Below are 14,063 nucleotides of genomic sequence, written 5' to 3' on the forward strand. Positions count from 1 at the left end.
TTCAGTTTTTGGAAGTTTTGAGCAGCCATTGTTGAGTGTTGCAAAGTAAAAGGTGGGAAAGTCCATAAAAATTTTTGTCTGTAAACTCACTTTGAGTATTAGATAATTCCTGGGGTTGTCCTGTATGTTGTCTTTTTCTCTGTTTTCCAGTTTTCACTACCCTGACAACCAGATTTGTCCTAAATCTAAACTTAGGCTCTGTGCTTGGCACTTGGTAGGTGTTCGGTAAACATGGATGGTCAGGCTGGCCTCAAGGGAGAACTACTGTTATTTGGCCATTTTATTGACTGCATCTCTATTCCTTTTAGTGTGTTCATGAGCCTTTAGGATGTTCACTTCAGAGAAAGATGAAAATGAATTATTTCACTTCAACAAACATTTTATTAGTGAGGGCAAATGGAGATACCTAAAGATTTTGGGATTGCCTTTTAAGCCCTTGTTTTGAAATGCTCTTAAAATTAAAAAAAAAAAATCACGATATGTAGTTTAATGCTTAGAGTCCATTAAAAGTGTAAAATGCAGTGATTTGACAGTAAAATGCAGATTATTTGACAGTTTTCTTTGCATTATTCATAGGCATAAAATATAATATCTATTAGGAAATCAGGGGACACATCCATGTAGATAAACTAATTAAGAGCAGTTTCCAGTGTTCCCGTCGTGGTGCAGCAGAAACAAATCTGACTAAGAACCATGAGGTTGTAGGTTCAATCCCTGGCCTTGCTCAGTGGATTAAGGATCCAGCATTGTCGTGAGCTGTGGTGTAGGTCACAGATGCGGCTCAGATCCCGCGTGGCTGTGGCTGTGGCATAGGCCAGCGGCTACAGCTCCAATTCGACCCCTAGCCTGGGAACCTCCATATGCCACAGGTGTGGCCCTGAAAACACCAAAAAAAATGAAAAAGAGCAGTTTCCCTTCCCAGATCACCTTCCCTACTGCTCCTGTACCACTGGGAAGTAGAAATAGTGGTCACTCTAGTTAATCCCAGTAACTGTGTATTTGGGGGTTTTGGAATGTAGTACCAGGTAGGTCAGGTGGAATTTCATGTATAACTGCTGGTGTAGCTCTCTCTATGTATTAAGCATTATGATAGATGAGTTCATACTCACTTCAGATCAGTACATAATGTTAGTAACTTTCTCACTTGGAATCAACCAAAATAAGACTTCCCAGCCACACAGAGGAGTACTTGTTCCACAGCACAGTCTCTTTGGCTCTTCATTTACTAAACCAATTGAAAAGAGTCCAGAAGATACCTATTTTAGACCAGATTTGAGTGTGTATGTACTAGAGTGTTCAAGTGTATTTAGTTGGGAATAATATTTACATTTTGGGAGTACTTGTGTAAGCCCTTGTGTGTGTCCAGATGTGAATGCCTCCATGTAGAGACTTCTGTGCTATTTAATTTTTCTAATACTGCAAAAATTATTGATATCAGATCTTGCTCAGTCTCTTTAGAGCTGAATCGTGATCAGAAGGATTTTTTTCCTATACTATCCACCCTTAGTTTTCAAAAGAAAAGTAATTTAAACTCGTAGGTTTAAGTTCTCCTATTGCATTTAAAAGAAATACCTGAAGTCCCTTGACTGTACTGCTGGCAGGAGTTGTACATTTTTAATATCTTTTAAATATGCAGCACTTCATGACAGGAATGAAAATATGAGCGCTTTTTTTTTTTTTAGCATTTACAGAGGAAACATAAATATTAAATTCTTTATGTCCTTCTAGTGTCTTCTCTAACAAATACATGGTAAAAAATTTAAAAATAAGTACTAGTAGGAAATATTTTCAAAACATGTTTTATATAGGTGGCAGGGATGCAGAGAAAGCAGGTGGGATGGATTGTGTTGTTTCGTTAGTATCAGTGGAAGATGTATTAAAGTGCACCACAAACTTGAAAGTAAAGTTGAAGCTGCTTCTACCAGTTGTAAGGGAGCATCCTTCAGGGGGGCGTAGGGATGATTCCTGCAGTTGGATGTCCAGTTACTGCTCAGCACTCTAGGCACAGAGGTACCCCAGGCATTTAGTTACCCACCACCCAGGGCTTTAATTTGCCATATGGAGACCCCTGAATCATGTTTTGCATGTAAGTAAAGGTAGAGGACATGTTAGGAAAAGCTGTTCTTGACTGACTAGAAAACAAATAATTGTATTCTGTTTCTGATCTTCATTTATAGCACCAGCAACAAGTGGTGCAGGCTGTGGAACGGGCCAAGCAGGTGACCATGGCAGAACTGAACGCCATCATTGGGGTACGTGGCCTTTCCATTTTAGCTCTGATCATCTTAGTGTTTGTCATCAGCTCTCTGTTGCTCTCCTTTAAAATTTTGTTCAGTCACAGGGGCAAAAGGCACTAGATTACCACAGAGTGAAATGAAGCACTTTGCCTTCAATCTCACATGAAGTTCGATGGCTACCTTAGAAACTGGACACAGTCTCACTAATTCAGGTTGAAGTCTTCCTGAGAATTCTCCCTCTAAGGAGACTGGGTAGTTCTTTTTCATAATATTTCTTTCCTTTCCAATCAGCCTCTGCTGCTAGCCTAAGCCAGAAAAAATACCCAGATTGCCCTGCTGTTAAAATGACCTGATTTCTTTTATCTTTCCCCAAATATCGAATATCTTAATATCATTTTTAGTGAAATGTACATTTTTGCATCTCCCTGCTACTTATTCTTCATCCCCTTTGATGAGTGGTTCTTAAGAACTAGTGTCCATTTGTAGTAGAAATAATAGATGAACTACACCTTTTTGCAAAATCAGTGGCCCAGTTAGAAACTCCTTTGTAGTACCATTAATGTTGCATAGAAACCTTGCTGGAATTCTTGGGTCTGAGCAATCATTCCAACTCCACTTATATTTTTGTTCTCCCAGCTTAAGGTAACAAGTAGTGAAATAAGGTGCTAAAACTTAGCAATAATAAAGGCAAGAAATATTAGCTGAAAAGAGCACAGTATTCACATCTCTTTTGTGCAGCTGGTACAAGCAGTTCCTTAGATTCTAATGAAGACACTACAACTGTACTTTCCTCTCTCTGCCCCCTCCCAAATACTTTCTTTTGTGTATAGATTATACACAAAAGTCTTTCCTCTTTTTTCCCCTCAGTGTATCAAACACACTTTGAAATGCTAATTATTCCATTTACTTTCATTAAAATTCAAATTGCTGAGTGAAGATGCGGATAAGGGTCGCCTGATAATCAATCTGAAGTGAAGATATTGCTTCAATTATGCCTCTGTCTTTTAACAAGGAAATCAGAACTCTGAGATGACTGCTGAAGGTGGTGGAGCAATAGTCTGATTGTAGCTTGTTTTTTAATGGGCTATTTTGAGCTCTATTTTGTGTCCCTCTGACCACAAGAAAATACCGATAGTAAATTAGAAGACATAATAAAATGGAAAAGAGTAACCTTTATTTCCTCAGAAGTGTCTCTTGGAAAGAAGAGGCTGAATCAGAACAAGCCATGTAGAGATTCATTTGCTGTACATTTTCTGTGTTCCAGGGGTCAGGGAGAGATGAGAGATGAATTCATTTCATAATTAGTTTTTATTTCCAAAAATTCCAGAGAACAGCAGTGTAATACATTTGTTAAAATATTGAGAGAGCTTGAATTTTAAAGTTAGTGTGTATGCATATACCAGCTGTGTTTGCTTGAAGCAAGCGTTGTGTTGCTGTTGGGATATATTTTGGTTACCAAATCTCTCAAGGTCACTGGGGATAGGACCTTTGTTTTTCACCCATGATTTACTGTCTGTTGTGGGAGAGAATGCATGGGTGAGGACCCCTTGAGAGCTCACTGGGTCCTTTCTGGCTTGGTGTTTATTGCCGCATGAACTGCTAAAATACAGGTAGCCATCCTACCTTATGTCTGGTTGGCAGCCTTTTCTAGGAAAACAGAATGCTTTTATGTTTCTTTTTGGAGTCTTATTAGTTATGTCTGTACAGTGGCAAGATTAATCGAAATCGAAACCACATTGTTTTGTGTTGGATGTTGCTTGAAGATATGAGCGAAGATATAAAATCAGAACAAGTTCCCTTCCTTTCATCACATCAGGTGTATTTTTAATACTCTTTTATATCTCCTTCATTTTACATACTTTGTTTTGAATGTGATGGCAGATTGTCTTTTCTTAGGGAGAGGCTGATTTATTAGACTGTAGCTGGGTAATTGACAGACGTACTGTGTATATGGGTTTAATTATTAAAAGAAAGCTAATTTGGTGACCTAAAAACTTATTTGAAGAACTAACTCAGTAGAGCTGCATGTTATCAAAGCACCGCGTGCTGTAGTTGGTGGATCTGGTGGGAATTCCAGATTATTTGTATCTGAGCCAAAAGTGGAATCAAAATCACATAATCTGACTCTTCTGAAAAACAGATTGCAGTAATAGAAAAACAAACCTGGCAGTTTTAGGTAGCCGCAAAGCATATAAGAAGGAAAGAGCCCCATTAAAACCAACTCACTTGATACATTTCTGTTGTGACTGTCCAGTCTTTGTCTGTTTCAGCCCTGGTTTTCAGAGTCCAGTAGTTTTCAGAGTTGTAATGCTGTGGAATTATAAATGCACTTGCTGTTTTGTGTCTCCTTTGTGTTGTAAGCTGGTAATATTTTGACCCGCTACCAAAAGTGATGGGTCAATTTAAAATTTTTGTGACTTGAGTTTTAGGTAGTCGGCAGTGATTTTTCTGCACCAAGGGAAAATAAATTTCCTCCTGAGAGGCAAAGACCCATCTAAGCCTCTGCAGACCCCCATTTCTTTATCACTGCATATGTATCTGTTTTATATGTATGCATACCATCCACACAAGCGCAAATGTTCCCAAATTTAATGAAATCTGATGAAGCACCTTTTTAACTCTGCAATATTATTCTACCTTCATTGGTAAATGAGCCAAACCAGTGATCCATGCAGTTTAAATGCAGAAAGCTCAAGTGAGCCTGAAACCTGGAGAGGCGGCTTGTTCTCTTGACAATAAGCTAGTTGTGTTTAATGGAATGAAACACAGTTATAATGATTTCTTTCACAGGTCATGTTCAGTTTAAAACTGTTGATAGATTGAAATAAGTTAAATATCATTTATCTTTTACTTATAAGGGAAAAAAAATAAGAAAATACCTTTGTTGTTTTCTATAGTTAACATTTTGTGTTCTGTTTTGAATTGTTCCATATTTCACATTTCTGTTCTTGCACCTTTCCTGGAGTTCCCCAAATGGCTGTGGGAATGTTATGCATCTAGTTAGATCTTGTCATGTGTCCTGCTAGCCACTGTGTTTTTAAATTAGAATCTCTAAGATCACACTGTTGGAACAACAGACAAATTGTAGTTTTAAATCAGTAATGTGATCTAATTAGAAATGATGTTTTCATTTCTTGTAATATTAAGTTGAGTCATCTGACTATCTTAAAATGCTTTTTAAATCTATTATACTATATAATCAGCACATGCTGTGTGAATATGGTTATGCTTAATAAAGGAGGCTAAGTTGGAACCTCCTAAGAATTTTACCAAAAAATATTTATCATTAAGAAAAAAGTTTTGTTAGTATGAACATTGGGGGGGGGGGATGTTTGGCTTGTAAAAATAGAAAATGCAGTCTCTTTGGAGTCCCTTTCCCTCTTTTTTTAACCTAACCCTTTGAGGAAAGAAACGATAGAAAATATGCTTTAAAAAAAAAACAAAAAAAAAAAACAGAAACACCCCCTTAAAAAAATCCTTAAGAACAGGTATGCCATGGTGTTGTAGGAAAATGCAGTTTAGCACAAGAAATGCTGAACCTCAATTTTTAGCAGTGACATTTTAATGATAGGAAGTCTGCAAAATTATTTGCCATCAATTGTGAAGGCAATAACAAGCCTTGGTGGTTTTTCACACTCTCTGTGTTAAGTGCTTTCAGAATGACAGCGTAAACTGTGTTAGAGAACTCCAAGGAAGTAAAACTGATTAAAATGTTCATGCTTGAATGGTGCTGATGGAATAGTTCATTTGGACTTTCTCTACCTCCTGCAGCTCAAGCTGAAATATTAAAATTCAGTGGATTTAAATCTCTCTCCTCTCAGCTCAGGAAAAAAACATTACATTTTAATAGGTTTTAAACCCATAATTCATTGGTTTGGAGCAGCACTATTAAATCTATTTAAATATTACTTGTATTACTAAGGAAATGATTTAAATGACTATGCCTTTACCATCCTGTGTGTTTGAGTTAGTTTAAAAAAAAAGAAAGACAATACCCTTGGGTTTTTTTTCCCTCCCTTTAAGCATTTTGTTTTATTGTCCTTGTCATATGATTGGCCCTTAAATTATATATATATGTGTGTGTGTGTGTATACTTGTACACACACACACACACACACACACACACACACATGCACTTCAGATTCGCATTTTGGCAAAGGCTTCTGTAGTATGACAGTTTTTAAAATAGTATGTCCCTCTTTTTCCGTTATAGATTTCAAAACAGCCATTTTAAATTTCAGAGGCATTTAGATAGGCAATTGTGATATTCTCCTTGTCTTTTTAAACTAATTAGGCCTTAGGCAAAAAACTGAAAGATGTAAATTGTGTGTGTGTGTGTGTGTGTGTTTAAACGTGTGTAAATATGTGTTTTCCCCTCCCTTACATCACAGCCTCCAATAACACAGTTTGAAATAAAATTTAAAATACAACTTCGTTTTTTGACAAAAGCAAAAATGTATGAAATATCCGAGAGCCATACTTTTATCTCTTCTGTGTTTGCTAATAAAGCACTTTCTAGAGGTATTGTTAATGTTGCTGTAGTTGGGCTATTAACCCCCTTTGGGCATATATCCCCGCAATGCACAGTGTCCTTCCTGGACCCACCTCCTAGCCTCCTTATCTGCCTTTCTGTAGCCATTGCCCTTAAATGTTTTCCCTGGCTTGCCTGCACCTCCCCTCAAGCCTCCCCTCCCCTTTCATTTCCCCAGTGCTTTTTCTGGGGATTCCACTCTTAATTTAGGCATGTGAAGCATGGAAGGACGAGGGAGTTTCTCCCCACCATGGCATGATCCTGGACTCCCAGGTAAATAGTGGAATGCGTCCTTTCTACTGACTCCCTTAGTGGGCAGTTTTGAGGTACTTTCATACCTTACTTCATTCTCAAAGGGTGCTAGCAGGATGGAGTTCACTTGACCGAGGTAGTGATCAAACTGCCTTCTTTGGAACATCCCTGCTTTCCTGATCCCCTTTCTCTCAGCCCCACTCCTGCTCTGGAATCATTTCGCTAAGTGATGCAGCCAAGCCCTGTCTCAGCTTTTCCTGGAGGATCTAAGACACTCAGTATTTGACCTTATAGGCCTCAGGCTCTTTAAAGGGACTTTCTGATGTAGGTGGGCAGTTGAACTCGCGTGCTAGAATTATAGTTTGTTTGCTGATGTGAGTTCTATGCAAAATAACATTTTCTTTCACATCTCAGCTTTTATATTCTTTTTTAAATCAATTCTTTTCAGGGAACTTAAAGGTGAGCTTCCTTTTCTTGTTTTTCTCCCAACCAGTTACTGTTGGTATTTTCTAAATGTATATAATACGGAATAAACTTAAAAACAAGCTGAAAAATAGATTTGTGTATTATCAGAGATTCCAGCTTTGTTACTGTCTTTACTCAGTAGTGTGCCTGGAGCTTAAAGGCTTTATAAAATATGCTGTCTACTGATGTACACAGCTGGATGGGATAAGGGGTGGGGGTGGGTGGAGGCTGGTTTCTGCAACTGTAGGGCTTTGCTAACCTGCTATCACGAAATATGATAAACGTGTGATTACATCTAAGCCAGAGAGAGCAGTTTTTAACGCCATTCTACACATTCCTCTATCTTATATTGGTATGTCTGACCCTCACCTTTCTTTTGGTTTGTTTTTATAAACTGGTTCATTTACTGTGGATCGGGGGACTATGTTATTGAGTGATGTAGTCATAATCTAATCTTTGTGCCATAATTTGATGAGGCTCTAAGAGGCCATAATTTCCCTTTTCATGACAAAGACTCTCATATATTTAAGTAATTTTTAAACTCTGTCTCTATTTCAGAACAACCTGAAAAACCTAGATATAGAACAGGATTTCTAATTTGTGTTTATGGTGTGCAGTCTGTTAATTTCTGTTATAAAGCTTCTGAAAAGACATTTCTAGAAGCTAGTCTGTTCTGTTTCTTTTTTAATTGTTGCTAGCCTGAAATGCTACTGTTTTGCTCCTATTAAGGGAGGAGCCCTTCTCTCCATTTTTCCCCTAGTAAATGCATTTCTAGCTCTAGGTAGAGTTAAATACACAGTGTTACAAAAGCTGCAGAATGTGTCTGGGTGGGTGCTTCTGATTTAGCTTGAAACACTTGGGCTAAGAAGAAAGTGGAGTGCCTGGAGCTGTGCATCTGCATTTCATTCACACCAGAGCACAGCCCGCTGAGCCTGTGTAGGGGGTCTAGAGGACCGGATGGGACTGTTAAACAGAAAAGCACGTTTCACTCAAGGCAGCTTGCAAGCTTGCGTGTTTGTTATCCTTTTTTTTTTTTTTTTTAATTGGTTAATGTGGTTTTTTTGCCACCATTTTGCTTCCCCTTTTCTAGTTCTCTTATTGACTTCTTCCCAGTAGTGTTTCTACAAGCAGCATCACCAGCTCCTATTTAGCCTGACCTTTTTTCGCTTGTGGACCCAGCCTGCTTGTATCAATCAAAGCTGAGAGAGAGGAGGCAGGTTCACCCCTAGCAGGTGAACTAAAGGATTGATGACTTAGTCTGTTTTAAGGACTATTGGTGTGTGTTGCCTCAAAGCTCCCTAGGAAATCACTCTGCCTAAAAAATGCATTTGTGATCTTCTCTTCTAAGGACTTTGGTGAAAAGGTTAGAATCTTTTATAGAATAGTAAGAGTAATGGTTACATCTACTTACTCATTCCTTCACCAAATCGTATTAGTATTAAAGGGGTACATTTCATTTTCACTTTGAATATTTAAAATAATTTCTGAAATGTACACTGAAATGATGCTCAAATTTCATTTAAATCATCTTACTAAAGGAGTTCCTTGGAGGCCTAATGGTTAAGGATTCAGCATTGTCACTACAGTGGCATAGGTTCAGTTCCTGGCCTGGGGACTTCTGCATGCCAAGGGCGTGGCTTAAAAAAACATCTCACTAAGGTTTTGTGTTTGTAAGCTTTCTGATTTTATATTTTACTACCTACACATAAATCAACTTTCATCAAACATTATTTGTGTGTGTGTGTGTGTCTTTTTAGGGCCACATCAGAGACATATGGAAGTTCCCAGGCTAGGGGTCCAATTGGAGCTGCAGCTGCTGGCCTACACCACGGCCACAGCAACACGGGATTCTTAACCCACTCAGCAGGGCTAGAGATCGAACTCTTGAATCCCCATGGATATTAGTCGGGTTCGTTACCACTGAGCCACGATGGGAATTCCTCCTCAACACATTTTAATTTTAGTAAAACTTTAGTGACTAAGGATAGCAGAATAAAGAGAAGCAGGTAATAAAAAACACAATAAGAAAGAGGCTACATGCATTTATGATTTTTTAATATTTGGAATTAGGAATATAACTATGCATAGTCATTAATATTCTATATAATTTTGAAGATTTATCAAAGTATAGTTTACATATTTTACCATTTCTAGCTTATAGTTCTATGAGTTTTGGCAACCTAATACAGTCATGTCCCTACTACCACTATCAATATACAAAATATTTCTCCCATGCCTTGCCCTGTCTCCCCAAATCCCTTCATTCTTTGTAGTTAGTCCTTTTCCCTACCCAAGACTTTGACACCTGCCCATGGTGGTTTTTTTCCTCACAAAGTCTTTTTGAGAATGTCCTATAAATGGAATTATGCACTGTGTAGCCTTTTGAGCTTTCATCTTCACTTCGCATAACACATTTCAGATGAGTTGCCTGTATCAACAGTTAGTTCCTTTGTATGGCGAATGATACTCCATTGTATGGCAGAATGATACTCCATTGTATGGGTATACCAATTTGTTTAGCCATTCATCCTGTGAAGGATTTGCAAATAAAAGCCCAAATAAATAGTAACAGATTTTTGTAAATTTTGTAAGTTCTCCTCTAGAAGTGGGATTGTTCAGTTATATGATTAGTGTATGTTTAAAGAAACTGACAGACTGTTTTCTAAAATGATCATACCATTTTTTCAGTCTCACTAGTATGTATGAGAGAAGCTTTTCTTCACATCCTCACTAGCACTTGAAATTGTAGGTTTAGGGAGGTTTTTTAAGACATTTCTGATAAGTGTATAATGGTACTTGTTTTTAATGTATTTCCATAATAGGTAATGATGTTGAGTGTCTTTATGTGCTGCTTATTTGCCATCTGTAGATTTTTTTTTTTTTTTGTCGTTGTTGTTGTTGCTATTTCTTGGGCCGCTCCTGCGGCATATGGAGGTTCCCAGGCCAGGGGTTGAATCGGAGCTGTAGCCACTGGCCTACGCCAGAGCCACAGCAACGCGGGATCCGAGCCGCGTCTGCAACCTACACCACAGCTCACGGCAACGCCAGATCATTAACCCACTGAGCAAGGGCAGGGACCGAACCCGCAACCTCATGGTTCCTAGTCGGATTCGTTAACCACTGCGCCGCAACGGGAACTCCTGTAGATATTTTTTGATAAGTATCTGCTCAAATCTTTACCTGTTTTTCTTGAGTCAGTCATTTTTTTAATTGCTTAGAGGTTTTTTTTTTTAAATTCTAGATCTAAGTACTTTATATGTATTTTGCAAATATTATCTTGCAATCTGTAGTTATCCTTTAATTTTTTTGGATAGTGTCTTTTGAAGATCTGAAGTTTTTAACATTGATAAAGTCTAATTTATGAATTTTTTTTATTAGTCTTAACTTTTCGCATTCTCTCTCAGTAATCTTTGCCTTACCTAAGATAAATATTTTCTTAGTTTTTTTTGTTTTTTTTTAAGTTTTGCCTTAAGATGACCCATAATCCAGCTAATTTTTATTTATGGTGTGAGATATGGGGATTTGGGTTGAGTTCCTGTTCTTTTTGTTTTTATTCTTTTCTTTTAAAGCCACACCTGTGGCATATAGAAGTTCCCAGGCTAGGGGTTGAAGCAGAGCTGCAGCTGCCGGCCTACACCACAGCCACAGCAACGCCAAATCTGAGCCCCATCTGTGACCTAGGCTTCAGCTTGCAGCAATGCTGGCTCCTTAACTCACCGAGCGAGGCCCGGAATTGAACCTGCATCCTCATATTGCTAGTTGAGTTCTTCACCTGCTGAGCCACAATGGGAACTTCCTTTTCTTTTTCTTTCTTTCCATTTCTCTTCCCCTACCCCTCCACAGATGGATATACAATTCAGTTGTTTCAGCACCATTTGTTGAAAAGACTCTCTCTTTTTGCATTGAATTGCCATTGCATCATTGTCAAAAATCTATTGAGCATATTGTGTTGGGTCCATTTTCTTGTCCCATTAAACTGGATGTCCTGTTTTTTGGTTTTTGCCAATGACAAAATGCTTATTATTTATTGTTGATATTCATTCCCTTTCCCTTTTGTGGTAATTTTTTTTCTGTTCTTAGTTGCCTTCTTTCCAGTACCCCTCAGAATTTAGGTCCGTAACTGTCAGTATCTGAGAGACTGGCTGATGGATGAAGGGGAAGAATCTAAATTCAATGGACCAACTCTGTCATTTCAAAAATGGTGTGTCTTCCACTTCTGGACTGTTCTCTCAAGGGTGACTGCTTCTGCCAGCTCCCCCTGGTCCTGGGTACTCCTTCTGCAGCCTCTTTTGATGGGGCTTCTTGTTTGTGCATATGTCTTGCTATTCTTCATCCTGTGCACAGCAGCTCAAGCAATCTTTTTCTAAAGTATAAGTTGAATCTTATTGCTTCCCTGCTTAAAGCCTGTCTCTAATGACTCACATTTTGCTTAGAATGAAGTCTCAATTTCTTACATGGCCTCCAGGTCTCTGTGTGAGCTGACCCTTAACCCACTTCTCCAGTTTCACATACTACTCACTCTCTTAATGTGTCTTTTAGCCACATTGGTCTCTTTTTTCTGTCCCTGGATACCCTGGGAATATCTGCTTGACTTAGGTCTTGTGCACCACCTCTTTTGCCTTTTAGAACCCCAGTCCTCCATGTCTTAACATGACATTTTACAGAGGAGCATGGTCTTCCTCATGCTCCTCTGTAAAATGTCAGCCCAGATGTTATCTCCTGAGAAAGGATTTCCCTGGCTGGCCGACTTTAGTAGCTCTTTCACCCAGTTCATTCCTTGTACAGTAGGCTGTTTATTTTCCTCAAAGCATTTACCATTTATTTGTTTATGTGTGTATTAATTTCTTTTCACTAGCAGGTGGAATCTTGTTCCCTTTTATAGCCATGGTGCCCAGAACAATATGTAGCTCATCATTTTCAATAAATATTTGTATAATAAATACTTAGCAATTGTTCAATAAATATGAAGTAGCATTATTATATTTAATAAGTAAATGCTCAATAAATATTTGTTAAGTGAACAAATAATTCTGTTTTGACCTATTTTTGCATTTTGATTTTTTTTGCCCTCCCCTCCTCCCCCCAATTTTGAGCCACGATTAGGAGGACGAAAGTGTGGACTGGTAGAAAATACACAGTCCTTGGGTGTCACTTGTGGTATGATCTTAAGAATTTCATTTAAAAGTTTTTTTCATCTGTAGAATGCAAGGCTGGAGCTAATAGTCACTAAAGTATTAACCAGTTTTCTAACATTGTATAGTTGGTTTGCCTGTTTGTTTTGATGACTATGAAATTTTTATTTTAAAATTTGGGGGCCTTTGTGTCACAGTTGTTTCTCTAGATTAATATCCTTACCCTGGAGTTCCCGTTGTGGTGCAGTGGTTAACAAACCCGACTAGGAACCATGAGGTTGCGGGTTCAGTCCCTGCCCTTGCTCAGTGGGTTGACGATCCGGCGTTGCCGTGAGCTGTGGTGTAGGTTGCAGATGCGGCTCGGATCCCGCGTTGCTGTGGCTCTGGTGTAGGCCAGTGGCTACAGCTCCGATTCAACCCCTGGCCTGGGAACCTCCATATGCCACAGGAGCGGCCCAAGAAATAGCAACAACAACAACAAAAAAGACAAAAGACAAAAAAAAAATCCTTACCCTTATATTCTTTTCCCTAAATGAGTAATTTAAAATAGCAAATGTTTATTGTGTATTTGCTTTGTGTCAGTACTGTGCTTCACATTTGCAGACATTATCTTATGTAATTTTTCCATCAACCCCATGTGGAAGGGAGTATTAGTCCCCCAACTTTAAAAACAATGAAACCAAGGCGCTGAAGGGTTAAATATATTTCTGAAGGCCACAAGGGAGGAAGTGTCAGAACTGGGAACCAAACTTAGACCAACTTCAGAGCTCACACATTTAACCATTATGTTACATTCGTCCCTGATTTGTTCCCGCAACTCTATTCTTTCCTTTATGCTGGAATCAGTAGTCTCTTTATCCAGAGATCCATTTATAATATGGTACAGGGTTTAGGTCTGGGGCTCAGTGAGGAAAGTGAAATTGGGTGAGCCTGATGCACATGCTAATTGGTTAGCCCAAGCTTAAGTGTGTATTAGTTCCACATATCAGCTGGGTACTCCTGACTCATAGTATGTTTCTTCCAGTCTGTTGTAATGTACTCTCATACATAAAAATCAAAAGTTGTTATAAACACCACTACTAAGACAGCTATTTTTAACCTAAGTCCTTGGATCTTCTTGGATTTCATGCTTGGGTATCAGGCATTATTAGCTTCCTGAAATGACAAAATTGTGTGTTGAGGGTCTGGGGTGTGGAGGATGTACATTGTCCAGAGAAAAAATTTTGGTCTTAGATTCACAAAAGTCCCATGACATAAAAAATGTTTGAGCTTGGGCTGTACGAGGACGGAACTCTGTAAAGTATACATAGCACGTAGATAGAAGGCACTTGTCTGTGGCATTATAAGGAGACATTGCTGCATAATTGTTCAGACACCTGTAAGTCAGGAGTTTACAAAGAATTTGTTTCTAAGTATTGACCAGGGTTGTGGGAGTTTCCTGAATTA

At 38.5% G+C, this 14,063-nt stretch overlaps 1 protein-coding gene across 7 annotated transcripts in view; it reads left to right on the forward strand.

Annotated features, from left to right (window-relative positions):
- Positions 1–14,063, forward strand: part of TLE4 (TLE family member 4, transcriptional corepressor) — a 150,742-nt gene that overhangs the window by 48,930 nt on the left and 87,749 nt on the right. For 5 of the 7 annotated variants that reach the window (XM_047767814.1, XM_047767815.1, XM_047767816.1 and 2 more), the window contains one exon: positions 2,178–2,252. The exons of the other annotated variants lie outside the window; for them this stretch is intronic. In XM_047767814.1, coding sequence (XP_047623770.1) covers positions 2,178–2,252 — 75 coding nt within the window. The remainder of the gene's footprint in view (positions 1–2,177; positions 2,253–14,063) is intronic. 7 annotated transcript variants of the gene reach the window in all.

The sequence above is a fragment of the Phacochoerus africanus genome, chromosome 2 (genome assembly GCF_016906955.1).
Source record: "Phacochoerus africanus isolate WHEZ1 chromosome 2, ROS_Pafr_v1, whole genome shotgun sequence".
Lineage (NCBI taxonomy): Eukaryota > Metazoa > Chordata > Mammalia > Artiodactyla > Suidae > Phacochoerus > Phacochoerus africanus.